A 16292-nucleotide genomic window follows, 5' to 3' on the forward strand; every position below is an offset into this window, starting at 1 on the left:
TGCAGGATAATCTCCATATCCCCCCCACTTTTTAAAGGGAACAGTTAATGTTTAATGCAACCACTGACTAAGCATGCAGATACATTAAACACAGAAATGTGAGCATACTTTGCTGCCATAGGTTATCCTCATTTATCAATCACAATTGGAAAAGGCAATTCCATCAATAAGGTCCCTGGTCTCTAGGTGGAAAAAACCCATGATCATGACAAGCTTACATAACTTCCCATCTTGTCATTTAAAAAATCACTAGTGGGAACCAGCACCAAATTACAAGTCCTCTTTTCTCTGGAACAACTACAGTACCTCCCTCTCATCCTATCTCCCACAGTTCATTGACATGGAAATATAACCCCACCACACATTTGATCTCAAAGCTCCCTGACCCCGTGACCCGACAAAAGCGCGAACGTCATAAGCGCGCCGACAACACCGCGGCGCTAAAAGCGCGCCGACAACACCGCGCCGACAGAAGCGCGATTTAATTTAAGGTAAGGTTTACGGTTAGGTTTAGGGTTAGGTTTAGGGTTAGGTTTAGGGTTCCGTTACAGCGTGCTTCTGTCGGCGCGCTTTTGTCGGCGCGCTTTAGGGCTAATTAGTCACTCATTCGGCGCGCGGTTTTGTCACCGCGGTTTAGTCACCGCGGTTTAGTCAGGCGCGCTTTTGTTGTGCGCGCATTTGTGGTGGAACCCCCTGACCCACCTTTTATATTCCACTTAGAGCAATTAGCCCTCTCAATAAATTCCAACCCTATGGAGGAAGAATCTGGAACCTACCACTATTGCTCACATCCATTCCAATCACTCTACTCATCTCTTTCATTCCAACTATCCTCACCTCAACCACTTTCTCCGTAAGGTCCCAGGGCAATGGAAAATCAGTAACTTTCCATGCTGTACTTTTTGCTGGCGAAACATTTCACTTCTCATCTTTTCAAGGCCGCAGAGGATTGTGACCTTAATGGATAATTCATCTGACATTTTAGTTCGATTCTATTTTGTCCATTTGCTCTTTATAGTGCCCTTGTTTTGTGGCTGTTGCTATGGTGATTTGACTTGGGATGCATTGATTTCTGAGATGCCTGACAAATTGGTACTGTTGCTAGATGGGCACTCTGCAAAACAAGAGTTTCTGGCTTGTCTTTTTATGGTGCTTTTGTGCCAGTCTTGTTTCCTGGCAATTGCCTGGGACCAGTCCCTGCTGTTTTCTTGGCAAGATTTTTCAGAAGTGGCTAACCATTGTCCGCTTCCTAGGTTGAGAGAGAGAGAGAGTGATTGGCCTAAGGCCACTACCATCCTGCCCCCTCACTCCCTGGCCTTGTATTTAAGGCAGATTAAAATTCATGGTCTCCCAGGTTCTAGTCTGATGCCTTAATTACTACACCTAACTACACTTTTGGCCATCTACTACAACACAAATTTAAAGTTACATTTTTCAAGATAGATAAGAAATATAACAAGACACATGAATGTAAAAGTGAACCTTTATTTCTTGTTAATACAAGAAAGATATCCTTTCGAAGAGAGATTTTAAAGTAAAGTCTTCCAAAACCTTCCAAATGTCTGTAATTAAAAGCCAACTTCAAAAAAGGAAAATTTAGATATTCAGTTGATGTATTAAATGAGCAAATTGACAAGGAATATAGATGCTTTTCCTTAAAAAGAATGCATGCAGCTGTATACTTATGAAGGAAATATACTTTTCACAAAGCTGTAATTGTAGAACAATCTGTGATGGGTTTTGTTTAATACATTCAAATGAAATTGTCTTGGTTCTCCCAACTATTTGATTCAGATTTATGAATGTATTCATACTAGGCAATATAAATGTACAGGAAATCCTGCAGTATAATGCCAAAGATGAGGGCAATAAGGAATACTGTAATGTTGCAAGGCCCCAAGAACTATATTGTGGATTTATTTCTGAAGAGCTTCCTTTATTATTTTTCACCTATAAACAGAATCTTGCCAGGCTAAAGCAACTCTTTGCATAACTAGAATGTGGGAATTGCTGGAGAAAAGTCATTTTAACCCTCTCCCTGCCAGCAAATTTTCCAAGCTCCACTGCTTCTTCGCCCTCTGGAAAGCAACCCCTCCTGGAAATCCAGCCAATTATAAATGTCAAATTTGTACTTTAATTGCTGTCTTAGTTACCTCTGTGTTAGTGACAAAACCACTGTTAATCATTATCAAAAAGCTGAGTAATCAAAGTACTTGTTTAATCTTTTCTCTACAGTGATTATGCTTGGAAAGACATAGCAAGTAAGGCATAAAACACCTACTAAACGGGTCTTGCTAAATTTGTAGAAATGTGGCAAGGCACAAACTACGCCTTTTAAGTAATAACAACGGATAGCAGAGACACTGGAAGCATAAAGGCAAGCTAAATCCATTCCTAACTTGATATTTTCTTCCATTCAGTAGAAGAGGGATTTAATATTTTCTTTCACCTGTTCATTCCTCTGGGATATAATCTGAGTAACATATTAAGACATAATGCAACTGCAAGTAGTGTAATAGGGAGCTTAGACCATTATTCCATGCCTTGAATTATGATTCCTAGGGAGTCACAATGTTCCTTAGATACAGTTCCATTCAATTTGTTTTAAGCTCTAATCATGGTGCCATCTCAACTCTTCTAGCCGCTAGATCAGTCGTGTCCAACCCGTGATCTATGGGCTGCATGCAACCTTGGATAGCTAGTAATGCAGCCCCACAAGATACTAAATTTTTAACATTATGTCATTTATATACATTAACTATATTACACATTTTATATGCGTCCCAAGATAATTACATTTCATTCAATATAGCCCAGGCAGGCCAAAAGGTTGGATGCCCATGCTTTAGATCAGTAGTGTCAAACTCTTGGTGTTACGACCTCAAGTGATATATCATGATTTCCCCCCCTTCGCTAAACGGGATGGGCGTGGCCAATGTGACCCGCGAGTTTGACACCATTGCTTTAGATGAAGCTACCAGAACCATTTAAGTCTCAGCATTTCCACTAATCTGAGGAAGTGAAATAGGAACACCAAAGGGACAGGAGAGCTCAGCCACATACTTCCCTGTTAAGTAGATCTGGCTTCCCCATTGACTCTGCTTATCAGAATGTCGCAAAAGATGGTCACATGAGCCCAGCACACCGGAACCATCATAAATGGTTCTAAGTCAAGGACTACTTAGTAGTCTTTTCTCCTTCCTAACTTTATTCAATCCTAAATGAACAGAAAACTAACGAAGAATATCACTATTAAATCAATGTGTCAGATGTAAAAAATTGAGAACACATAAATATATAAAAATAAACCATGCAAAATAAATAGGCTTTATTTTGTAAGTATAATTTAAGTGATCCAGGCACACAGGCAGATAAAATAAGAGTACTAATTTACATTTTTACACCCTTTATATTGCATTAGCAATTATGTAATTTATTTTAATATAAGAAACCTCATTTTCTTATAAAATGGTGCAAAAGGTTATGCATAAATTTTCTCTGGTTTATTCAAAGTTTAGTTTGGCTGTTGTTAAATAAGTGAAATAAGTGTTTTACACAATAAAATACATATTTAAATTTTCTATGCTTTTATAGAAAACTTGAAAGTTTATGGGAAAACAATTTATAAACCATCCAAAGCAGGGGTTAAATTGAATTTGTCTTGGTGCCTATAGCAGTACTGTCAAAGTTCTCAGTATTTACCTGTGAATTAATACTAGTTTTACTTGCCTTCGTAATATCTGATATGTTGAATTTGTATTTTGTTCAAGATACTCATATCATGCAAGACATTGAACATATGTACAGAAATTTCTTCAGTATTGAAAATACAATGGTTGTGTGAGCAATTTATGATAAGGCTTCTATATGAGTAGCAAACACTTACAAATCCACCAAAACAAGAGCAAACAATTCTCTGTAATAAATTTCTCTCAAAAACACTGCAATTGCTTTGGTTGCTCCAACAATGACAATGGTTTAGTTTCCATAAAAAATAAATTCTCTTTTGATACAGAATTAGTATTCCTCTCATAAGAGAAATACTATTCCTTTGAAACTGCCAATGACTTTTGAAGATTTTGAGTCATCTGTATCTGTTCAAATATTCTCAAATTCATTCAGCACCGGTCCCCAAGACTTATTGCACTCATGTTGTGACTCAATGTTGTAATTGGCACTGTTCTAGGGTGAGATTCAGAAATCCAGCAAAGTGATTCCAGTATATTTGAACAGTGGAATAAAGGAGTCCTTGAGTATCATCTGAGACCATGTCTTTTTACTACAATAGTCCCTGCTACAATATCGTAGGCTGTTCTGTTATGTTGAAAGAATAAGAGAGTAATGAATGCTGGAAAGAAGGAAGCAATAGAAAAATTCTTGATCAAAGCTCGTATTGTAGACCTGTAAGGAAAAAGCAGACACATCTCTAGAATTTATCGCCTGAACTGAAGACTATAGACAGAGTTACATGTTAAAAACAAAAATGCTCAAAATATTGTCAAATACAAGTTTTTGTGAACATGTTTTTTTCTATTCCTACTCTTTCAATGAGTCCTTTCTACTTTGAATTAGCCAACATTTCTGCAATCATATTTTTACTTTTTGCACAGACAAATTTCTAGCGTTTAAGTAATGACCACCATTCTCCTGCCATTATGAAAAAAGTTACCATTTCTTAAAATGATAATATATCTGTAGATTTAATTACCATATTTTTTGGAGTAAAAACGCACCTCCCCCCCCTAAAAGAGGGTGAAAATTTGGGTGTGTCTTATACACTGAATGTAGCCCCACCCACCCAGCAGCCCCAACCCTTTGGCCTCTGCCTCCCAGCAATTTACCTCTTTGCAGCAAAAGGGGGCTTGCTGAGGCTTCAATAAGCTCTAGCAATCCCTGCAGCCTGTAACAGCTGATGATCGGGAGAAATTGAAAGGGAAACTTGCTGTTTGCTCCATGTGGCAAATGGCTGGGAGGCAGATTTTTTTTCTTGTGTTAATCAGGCTGTTTGCTGCAAGGAGGTAAGTCAAAACTATAAATGCCTATAGAATGTTCAAATTATTAGGCTCGTTTTTAAAAGACTGCTTTATTATTATTCTAGACAACTTAACAAAATGAAGAAGCTTTTTAAAATAAATGCTTGATCTGAAGAGGTCCCCTGCTATTGTTTTCAAAAGTGCTATTCTTTTAAATAGCAGAGAATAACTATACTTCCAGAAAGCACATCAATTTTAACAGCATCTGTACAAGTATAGTCTGAAATATAACACTGTAAACAGTGTATATTGTCTGTACTCTTTGTTGCAAGGAGGCAAATTGCTGAGAGGAAGAGGCAGATATTTTCCCCTTGTTTTCCTCCCCAAAATCTAGGTGTGTCTTATACTTTGGAGCGTCTTATACTCCAAAAAATACAGTAATTGGAAGGAAACATTGCGTTACAAGTCCCAAAGACAGGATGTCAAGCAACATTTTTTGCACTTTGTTAGTGATAAAGCTTATGATATAGCATTCCAGATGATTTAGAGTCCTACATAATTATGTTAATGCTGTTGAATTACTTAATCACACACAGTCTAATTATTTAGGCAAGCCTCAAAGTAGAATTGAATTACTGAAAATATAAATCTTATAATTGGGAATCAATTTAGCACAGCTGAAGCTGAAATATAATGAAATAATATAAAATACTTTGAGGGAGATAACTGTGACTTATTCATTATATATTGTCTCCCAACAATGGGCAAATAATTCAGATTAATACGTATGCTATACAAATAATTTCCCCAATTTATTCAGCTAATATAATTCAAAAAAGCTGAACATTTATTCATTACCTATATTTTATTGCCAACAATGCTTTGTTAGTTTGGTTCACTTAAAAACAAACAACACCACTCCCAAGTCTGCCTTGAGTTTATCAGGCTCTAAAATATCCTTAAATGTAAAGCTGAAGAAGGGAATAAAAATTATGTAAATCTAATAATATCCAACATTACTGAAAACATCTAAGGATTCATACAGATATAATATTGCAGTGACAAAAATAAAACTTACGTTGTTATGCTCACATTAGACGATGGTATCACCAACACACGACTTGGTGCAATTAGTACTGATGTATCACACGTCACAACTCGAAGGCCTAGCAAAAATTTCCCAGGAGTTGCGCCACCAGCTCCCCAAATACAAATAATCTGAAACAAAAAAATTCTCATAACTAAAATTATATGTTTTACCATGCCTGGTATATCAGTAATCAAATTGTCTTGAGGCAAGTAGCCAAATGTAATACACATTTGAAATAATTGCAGAGACTACTACAGGTTGTCCTCAAATTACGACTGCAACTGGGACTGAGATTGCCACGTGACTATAAAGTGCAACATTACATGATCACATTGCTTTGTAATGGCAACCCAGGCAGTCCCTGTTGTTACCATAATTTGATATGCGTGAGTCATCAAATGGGAAGCAGGAGACTCAGGTAAACAGCAGGGCTGCTGCAGGGATAGGTGAGGGCCCCAGGAGGCCTGGCCAGGATAAACAGAAATTCGGGGCAGTGGTGCTTGGTGCAGTATGAGCTCAGAAAAGCCACAGGGAATGAGGTGGACAAAAGCAATTGCTGGGAGGCTGTGGTGCACGCATGCGGGCAACCACAAGGCAGCCAAGGAAATAGGGTGCAGGGTGCATGTGTTCACAGGGAAGCCAAAGAAATGGGGTAAGGTATGTGCAAGCGCAGAGAGGCTGGGCAAAGCGTGTGTGGGGTGTTTGTAATAGGCCATGGAAAGAGGTCATGCGGTGTGTACGATTGCAAGGAGGATGAGAAATGAGGGAACGGGGTGTGCATGCATGCGTGTTAGTGCAGGGAGGCAGAAAAAGAGGGTGCAAGTGTTTGCATGTGAAAGGGGAAGGTGCACACAATGCATGCACGCATAGAAAGGTGGGAGAGGATTTGTGACCTTGCGCACTTCCTCACTGCCTTCGCTCGTAGGAAGATGGCGGGAAAGGTTGCAAGGGGTGGTCGGATTGTGGGGCACTGCAACTGGTCGCAAGTACGAAGCACCTGGATTTTGTTCATGTGATTGTGGGGACATTGCAATGGTCCAAACTTTCACTACCAGTTGTAAGTCCCTTCATTCAGTGCCATCATAACTTTGAATGGTTGCTGAACAAATGGTGGTTAAGGATTACCTGTGTAATGGGAAGGATAACTTATTTTCCGTCACCGTAAATAAAATTTGCTCTTATCTCCATTGCTTGGTGCAGTTTCTGATTCTTGGTCAAATGCAAATTTTAGTTGCTATTTACAGTTGTAGATTGTAGATTGTAGAAGTTTATTTATATGCCGCCCTTTTCCCTGGGGGGACTCAGGGCGGCTCACAACCCAAAAGGGGGGGGGGAGACAAACTTTAACATATAAGACAATACATAATTAAAACACAACATTCATACCATTCGGGCGGGTTACAGTCTTAGCCCCAGGCCTGACGGGATAGCCAGATTCTGAGGGCTGTGCGGAAGGTCTGGAGGGTGGTGAGGGTACGAATCTCCACGGGGAGATCGTTCCATAGGGTCGGAGCTGCCACCAAGAAGGCTCTCCTCCGCGTGGTTGCCAGTACAGTTGGCAGTATTGGATGTCAATGGCTTTTATAAATATTCTGAATATTAGATTAATATAATCTCATTAACCTAACTAAAAATTACATTAAAATTAAGTTCATAAAACATATGGGTCACTGGTTAAATTAGACCGAAGATAATAGTCTCCAAAATAGATATTATATTGTTTGTACAAGTAACATTTGTATACCTCATAGATGCAGACCAGCAATCTGTAGATAAGGGCCACTATCATCATCTTTTGCAAGTCTTCCATGGAAGTTTCATCATCTATTTCTTCTATAATGTAGTGCATAGCAAACTTTGAGATATCCCTGCATCAAAAGTATAATACAATAAGTAATACTATGAATAATCAATACTATTCTATGTATAGTTTAGAGGCAATATAAACTGCAAATGGAAATATTTTTATTTAGTGGACTTTTTTGTTTCAGAAGAATATTCAGAGTACAAAAGATATGTATTTTAAATTTGGAAGCACTAATAATAAAACATATTGTCAAAGAAGGTGGCATCTGAGAGCTCTTTTATACATTTTGCTTGCTCTAGCATAATAGCTCAAATTTTTTCTTGAGGACAGAAACATATGACACCATCCTCAACCCATCCTCAGCACACGTGTTTAACTTTTGCCCATGTTTTATTGATCTGCATTAAAGATAGTGTTTTTTTATTTTAGATGGCAGAAATGGTGGCTTAACATGGCTGCTTTATTTCATTTGGCTGCTAGCAAATGTTTCTGCTCCAATGTCTAAGGTGTGTGCTACTGTGGCAAAAATGTCTTCTCCTCTGGTCACTGGTTCCTGTTCTTTAAGGCCATTTTATCCTCAGCTGCTGGGCTGCCTGCTCCCTTCTGAAGGGACCTTTTCACAGTGGAAAAATGAATCGATGGCATCTTCCCCTCTCTGAGGTGAACTGGTGAAATACTGGCTGTACATTTTTTTCTTTTAGTAGGTTTACTGATGGCGTGAAGAAAGACTTGACTCTCTTTTTAAAGTGAACTAGGTTACTGGAAGGCCCTTCTGCTTCTTTTTTAGATTGGGTGAAATTAACAGACTTCTGCTAATTTTCCTTTGCAGCTTAGATAAGAGGAAGTCCATATTTTTTGTGGTATTTTCTTTGGAGAAAGTACAGAAGCGGGGAAATTTATCAATGGGACCCATGACAATTGTCATCCCAACAAAACATCTATATAGCATCACTGCCAAAAAAGAAGAACAGATAGAAACATGGACACAAGAATTTTTTTAAAAAATTATTCTAACCTCTTTGAAAACAGGAAACAAATAGCTAAAGCTGCCATGAAAACACCCTTTACTTTTAACATTCTTTAAGAAGGAAATATATACTGATTTCATATGATCCATGTCTGCAGTTTGAAATGGAATAATTTACTGTACTTAGAACTAAATATATAACATAGCAAGTAGCAGATATAATGAAACTGATGAAATAGATTATGTATTGTGCAACTTACTTTATTCCACTTAAGTGCATAATACTCAAAACTATTGATGCCTTGATAAAGAAAAGAATAAAGAAATCCACCATCTCTGCTATAAATCGATGAGCCAAAGACGGGATTACGTATTCACGACCTGAACAAAAACATAATTTATTTTGCATTAAATATCATAGAACAAACTCTGTAATATCACTAAGGTCAGATAATTAAACATTTCATTTTGCACATTAATTTACATTTTAAGTGATAATACAATAAGCCCATGCTTAAGATAGAGACACAACTGAAAATCACATTAGCTTATACATTTTACTACAGATCATTATGAGATCTTTTCATATAATTCTGCCCTTCCAAAGGTACTTGCAATGTATAGAAGAACTTCACAAAGGTTTGAACACTAGCCATATTCCGCAGTGCCATGCTGTTGTTAGACAATTAAGACTTAATGCCTGACCTGAAATAACCAGCACTCTCTCGTAAGACACCATAAACCTTTCTCTACCAACTATAGGGCCGATCTTGCTCCTTTATTTAGTTTATGCCCTACTTTTATTATTTTAACAAGTAACTCAAGGCGGTGAACTTATCCAGCACTCTTTGTTCTCCTATTTTCCTTATAACAACAACCCTGTTTAGTGGGTTGGGTTTATGCCAGGATTTGTCAGGATTGGATCACTGTAAATAGAGAACCAGAAGACTCTTGATGTTAATTGACAATCTGATCCCTAGCCATGCTTTTTAAAAGAGTAGCAGGGCACCTTACACTAAGAGGCCATTGTACCAGGGACTGATAAGAGAAGCTGGTGTTGAATCTCTCATTTTAGAGATACAGAAATGAAAAATTCAAGGCTCAATAGTATTGTTACCTAATGTTGTTAAGCAATACTAATGCTGTTACCAGGCATGCAGAGCCATAATCAAAGCCACTCTACTACTCCTATTAAAGTATTTCAGTAAGTACCAATTCCTGGCTACCATTCTCAGCAGCAAACCAGGAACTATTCTCCACTGTCCAATTGCTAAGGCTAATGAGTTAGCTATATCATATCAAATTCTTTATTATAGTCATAAATCAGTGTTGAGATCCATTACCAGTTCTGTGTATAGGGCAGTTATGGCTGCCTGAAAACACAGGCCCAGAGATGGATGCTACCATGAGATGAACAAAACATTCTTATTAGCAATATGTAAGAGCTTTCCTATTAGTGTGCTCCCTTGTACCAGCCTATCTAGCAGTTAGCCAACTTCAAAGGGATGCAGGAATGTGAGCTGTTTGCTTCTTCCTCCACTCCCCCCTCCCTATTCCTCCATCTCCCTCCCCTCTCATCTATCTCTCTTCTCCTGCCCAGGGACGAAGCAGCCCCCCTTTTCATCCACCTCTCCTCTTTTGCCCAGAGACGAAGCCTTTTGCCACGCTGCAATATTATTATTGGATTATTTAGTCATGTGTCTTTTGATGTAATTTGTATACACCTTCTCTTTGTTTGGAACTAATAAAAGAAGCCCCCCGGGCATCGCTCGGGGCCAAGCCTCATCCCAAGAAGCATTTGTCCGGTGTCTTTCTTCTCATTCGGCTACAAGCATGAGCGGCCCATCAGAAGCGTGAAAAAGCCGCAAATCAGAATAGAGGTAACTGCAGGAAAAAAACACCTCTGCTCATTTCTCTGCTGTTATTTTTAAAAAATTCAAAATTGAGGGCTGAATCCGGTTTCATATAACTGGACAGATGGAAGGAGACTTCTTCACTATGGTATTCCCACTGCAACCTTCCAAGATAACCGAAAATGATATTAGGTGGGGAAAACAACTCATGAATAGATAGACTGCTGGATAAGAGGCTGAAGCAGTAGGATAGAAATCTTTTAAACTCATCAGATGTACCTTCATGCACCAGCCCCAAAAGATTCTTCCATCCAATTTTTAAAGATTGTGTTATTCTCATTGTAATTTTCTTATCATGTAAGTTCCTTTGTCTCTCTAAGTAGTAATTTTATTTCATTTATTTATTCTATTTGTACACCACAGAATCAATACAGGCTCTCCGCAATCTACAACAAAAACATCTGCAATATTTCAGGTATCCAGAATAAACCCAAATATGGTAAAGTAATAAAAAGCTACTACAAAGATAAATAATGAAAAATAAAACAAGTCCCCCCCCCAAAAAAAGCAAATAAACCACTGTAAATAATCATAATGACGTAAAGTTGGTAATAACAAACATTTCAACCAAATGATCTTTGAAAAAGTTCTATCTTTAATTGTTTCTGGAGGGTTGGGAGAAATGGAAAAAGTCTCAACCCGAAGGAAAGAATACTATACAAGGACAGAGCAACAACTGAAAAACGGTGCATCATGACAAGCATCCTCCCTATTTTATGAAAGAGGATATGACCAAAAACTTCTCCTGAGAAAATTCAGCAAGAGATGGAAAGAGTATCAGTGCAGTTGTATGCATATATACAGTATTGTATTTCATTTTCTGTATTTAGGGTCCACTCCAGAGGTGGGTTCCTACCAGTTCACACCTATTCGGTAGAACCGGTTCGTCAAATCTACCGAACCGGTTAGAAGAGGTTCTACCAGTGGAGCCAGAAAGCAGGCCACACCTACAGAAGAGCTTCCAAAATTTTTTGAAACCCACCACTGGTCCTTGGATATGATTATTCTACACTATCATGCTCATATTTATAAAACTCGGTGCCTCTGTGAAAGGTAAGGATGACTACTGCGTTTGTGGTGCAATCAGAACATTGCGTGTGTTGAAGTTGTTTTAACGCAAACCAAAGATGCCTTTAAAAAAACAAGTTTACATCATATTCTTATGCATGCCAGGGCTGTGTGTGAGGTAATTTAAGGTGGTTCTGACAAGTGTCCTTGGCATCTTCATATCCGGTCACATTGGCGGTAAGCCACTCCCATCTGGTCACATGGGCGGCAAGCCACTCCCACAAAGGAGGCCACCCCCACAGAGTAGGTTCGAACAATTTTTGAAACCCACCACTGGTCCACTCATTTCATACTGCAATATATAGCATAATTCGTTTATTGATTTATCTATCATTCTTCCACAAGCACTTTTATCAGATATTTCTAAGCGGCCCCACTAATTTTAACCTTCCCAAGATTGAATGAAATGATTTATATATGCTCTTTTTGTTAATCAAAGGTCAAAGCGAGTGAATTGGGACTAACCTGCTCTTCCAACCTTTGAAAAGAGACAGATGTTTAAGAGCAACCCTATTATTTTTTAAAATCTTCCTTTCCACTATATCCATAGAAAACAAACAAAAAAGAGCCTTTTTATTTTAGCAAGTGGCTAAGATAGGAGGATGACAGCTTCCTGTTTAACCTGGCCTTATGTTGCAGGATTAATGCATAAATCTGTTTACACAGTAAGAGCAATAGTGCTGTATTATGATAATGGGATTTGTAACATTTGTAGTCCTAATACTGTCTTAATTATAGGTAGTCCCCAATTTATGACTACAATCCAGCCTAACTTGTTGTTACTTGTTAAGTGAATTTGTCCCATTTTACAACTTTTCTTGCCACATTTGTTAAGTGAATCACCACAATTATTAAATTAGTAACAAGGTTGTGAGTTCTCCATTGACTGTTTGTCAGAAAGTCACAATATGACTCCTGAACACTGCAACCATCATAAATATGAGACGGTTGCCAAGCAGCTGAATATTGATCACTTGACGATAGGGATGCCGCAACAATCATAAGTGTGATAAATGGTCATAAATCACTATTTTCAGTGCCTTTGTAACTTCGAATGGTCGCTAAATGAATTGTTGCTTAAGCTGAGAACTACCTGTATTCTTTCCACCCAGCCACAGTGGTTTCATCTGGTCTTCGTACCCATCTGGGTTTATGCATTCCAAAATTAGGACATCTTAAGTACTATTGCACAGTATCTGATAAGGTGGATCGTATGCACAAGCTTTTGTTGTAGAAAAAGTCTTTTAAGATACCACACACTATTTTTCATGAAAGTCATCCCATTGTGCAGTACACACACACCTCCCTTCTGCACACTTCTTTCTACTTCAACCCTGACTAGCGGTAGGAAGTCACTGGTATTTCCAGATGCGGTTAAGACTTCAAACGTACATCAACCATACAGGTAGTTCTTGAGTTATGACCGTAATCGAGACCAAAATTGATGTTGCTAAGCGAAACATCTGTAAAGATGGCTTTGTTCCATTTCACGTTTCTTGCCACGGTTGTTCAGTGAATCATTGCAGTGGTCAAATTGGTCAGCTGGTTGGTAAGTGAATGTGGCTTCTTCATTGACTCTGAAGGTCTCAAAGGGGGGAGTCACCTGATCCTCCGGGACGCTGCAACGGTCATAAATACGAGTCCAGCGCAAACAGAGGTGGGTTCCTACCAGTTCGCACCTATTTGGTAGAACCGGTTCGTCAAATCTACCGAACCGGTTAGAAAAGGTTCCACCAGTGGAGCCAGAAAGCAGGCCACACCTACAGAAGAGGTTCCAAAAGTTTTTGAAACCCATCACTGGTCCTTGGATATGATTATTCTACACTATCATGCTCATATTTATAAAACTCGGTGCCTCTGTGAAAGGTAAGGATGACTACTGCGTTTGTGGTGCAATCAAAACATTGCGTGTGTTGAAGTTGTTTTAATGCAAACCAAAGATGCCTTTTAAAAAAGAAGTTGACATCATATTCTTATGCATGCCAGTGTTGTGTGTGAGGTAATTTAAGGTGGTTCTGACAAGTGTCATCGGCATCTTCATATCCGGTCACATGGGCGGCAAGCCACTCCCACCCGGTCACATGGGCAGCAAGCCACTCCCACAAAGGAGGCCCCACCCACAGAGTAGATTCGAACAATTTTTGAAACCCACCACTGGCAAGGATCTTGTAACTTGACAGCTTTAAGACTTGCATGCTTCAATGCCAGAGTTTCTGAATAGCTACTTGGACCGACCTAAGTACTAATTCATAATTTCATATCCGGTCACATGGGCGGCAAGCCACTCCCATCTGGTCACATAGGTGGCAAGCCACTCCCACAAAGGAGGCCACACCCACAGAGTAGGTTCCAATGATTTTTGGAACCCATCACTGAGCGCAAAGGATCTGAAGTCTGATCATGTGACCGTGGGGATGTTACGACAGTTGTCAAGTGTGCCAGCTGTGCCTTTTTCTAGCGCCATGGTAACGTTGAACGGTCACTGAATGAACTGTTGTTAAGTCGAGGACTACCTGTATCAGCCAGGGAAATGAGCTCCAAACCTACCTCAGGCATCCAGCTGCTCATCTTCCCACCGTCCTCTCTACTACCCTGGTCAAAAACGTTCAAGGTCTTCAGAGGAGCCTCCCTCCCCTCCTCCCCACAACCCCTTCTTCACCTGGAAAGAACGACTCACCTGCGGGCCGGCCAGGCTCCCGTTGGGAACCGCCAGCTGGGGCAGCGACGGCGGGAGGAGCCGGGCGCAGTGCCGGGGGCCCATGTCGAACTGCGGGCGGGGGCCAAGCCGGGGTCGGGCGGGCCGGAGCCGAGCCGGCCTCGGGGGCAACGGAGGCAGCCAGGAGGTAGTAGCAGGGGTTGAAGTTGGCGCTGTGGTAATAGGCGCCGGGGGGCGGGGCCGAAGCCGCCGCGTTCGCCGCTCCGGCCATGAGCGCCGCCAGGCCGCCCTGCCAGCTGAGGTAACCGCAGTACGAGTCCCAGAGCCATTGGTGCACGCGCCTGGAGTATTCCCCCGCGCTCATCGCCACTTCTTTGTCTTCTTCTTCTTGGGCCCGGGGGACGCTCCCACCGCCTCCGCCACCACCTCCACCTTCTCTCGGGGCCTCCCTGGCTTCTGCCATGGCCCGGCCCGAAAGCCTTCCCTCGCCGTGCTTATGGCAGCCTTGCCGTTCGCACTGCGCAGGCGCGAGCCCGTCAGCGAGTTGCCCTCGCTCGAAGGCGGAGGTGAGGCCGCCGACAGGAACGGCCTTCTTCCCCGCAACGCGAACGTCACCGGCCGCGGTGGCAGGCGGGGCCCCTGAATCATCTCGGCCGGTGTCTTTCCCCGGGCCCCGGACGCTGATAAGACAATCCCACCACCTCCCTCAGCCGCTATGTGAAAGAGAAGAGGGCTGTGTCTGTCTGTGTGTGGGGGGGATGTACGAGCGGTTTATTTTACTCAAAGATTCCCAATTGGGTGTAAAAAGAGGCTGTGGAAGTTGTCAGCCCGGACTTCGGGCGGGTGTGGGGTGTGGTGGAGTGTGTTACTCCAGTGTTTTTCAACCTTGGCAACTTGAAGATGTCTGGACTTCAACTCCCAGAATTCCCCAGCCAGCATTCGCTGGCTGGGGAATTCTGGGAGTTGAAGTCCGGACATCTTCAAGTTGCTAAGGTTGAGAAACACTGTGTTACTCTATTGGCCGTGAGGAAATTCCTCGGTCGGATGAGCGGCCACAATTCTTGCGCGGGCCTCTTACGTGACGTTGGGTCGGTTTTTCCAACCGCTTTAACGTTCCTTGCGTAGCTGCGCTGCGTAGCTGCGGACTAGAGTTGGCATCGTTGCTAGCAGCTGTTCTTATAAAACAGGGCTCTCCAAAACCAAAATCAGGGAGTTGGAAGTCTACAGCTCTGAAAATTGCCTACAGGAAAGTCCTCGGCTTAACAACGGCTTATTTAGTGACGGGTCTATAACAATTCGAAATGGCCAGCTGGCCACATCCAACTCATTGCAGCAGGACAACTTGCCATGGCCATCTCGCCAAGGGGCAACTCACTGCAGGGCAAAAGTTACACTAATGTCAAAGGAATGGTGGAATAGAATCATTAAAGGATGCAAAAGAAGAGACAGACTGAAATGGGAACGGCAAAAATTAAAATAATTATTTACTTTAAATAAATAAACAGATTGGTTAAATCAGCCGTAGTCAACCTGGTCCCTACCACCCACTAGTGGGCGTTCCAGCTTTCACGGTGGGCGGTAAGGATTTGGTGTAACTCTGCTTTATAAATTTTATAAAGTAAAGTTACTTCCCTACTTTACAAATCACCATTACTGTGGAACCGGTGGGCGGTTAGAAAATTTTACTACTAACAGACACACAAAAGTGGGCGGTAGGTATAAAAAGGTTGACTACCCCTGGGCTAGAAAATTTTACTACTAGCAGACACACAAAAGTGGGCGGTAGGTATAAAAAGGTTGACTACCCCTGGGCTAGAA

At 40.9% G+C, this 16292-nt stretch overlaps 1 protein-coding gene across 1 annotated transcript; it reads right to left on the reverse strand.

The window, feature by feature from the left end:
• Positions 1 to 3296: 3296 nt before the first annotated feature.
• Positions 3297 to 14984, reverse strand: FAM8A1 (family with sequence similarity 8 member A1). Its single transcript, XM_032223338.1, has 5 exons — positions 14496 to 14984; positions 9098 to 9218; positions 7808 to 7931; positions 6052 to 6191; positions 3297 to 4401 (listed from the first exon to the last, which is right to left on the reverse strand). The coding sequence occupies exons 1-5, from the start codon at positions 14935 to 14937 to the stop codon at positions 4257 to 4259; spliced, it is 972 nt and encodes a 323-aa protein (XP_032079229.1). The 5' UTR covers positions 14938 to 14984; the 3' UTR covers positions 3297 to 4256.
• Between the last annotated feature and the right edge of the window lie 1308 nt (positions 14985 to 16292).

This window comes from Thamnophis elegans, chromosome 8, assembly GCF_009769535.1.
Source record: "Thamnophis elegans isolate rThaEle1 chromosome 8, rThaEle1.pri, whole genome shotgun sequence".
In the NCBI taxonomy this organism is placed as follows: Eukaryota; Metazoa; Chordata; class Lepidosauria; order Squamata; family Colubridae; genus Thamnophis; species Thamnophis elegans.

What these genes read in the sequence shown, in the direction of transcription:
- FAM8A1 (XM_032223338.1), bottom strand. Translation starts at nt 14,937, where the DNA reads ATGGCAGAAGCCAGGGAGGCCCCGAGAGAAGGTGGAGGTGGTGGCGGA. An exon ending in ATGCACTTAAGTGGAATAAA is followed by an intron (nt 7,932 to 9,097) that starts GTAAGTTGCACA and finishes CTTTTGATGCAG; the next exon opens with GGATATCTCAAAGTTTGCTA. An exon ending in TGCTGGTCTGCATCTATGAG is followed by an intron (nt 6,192 to 7,807) that starts GTATACAAATGT and finishes TTTTTGTTTCAG; the next exon opens with ATTATTTGTATTTGGGGAGC.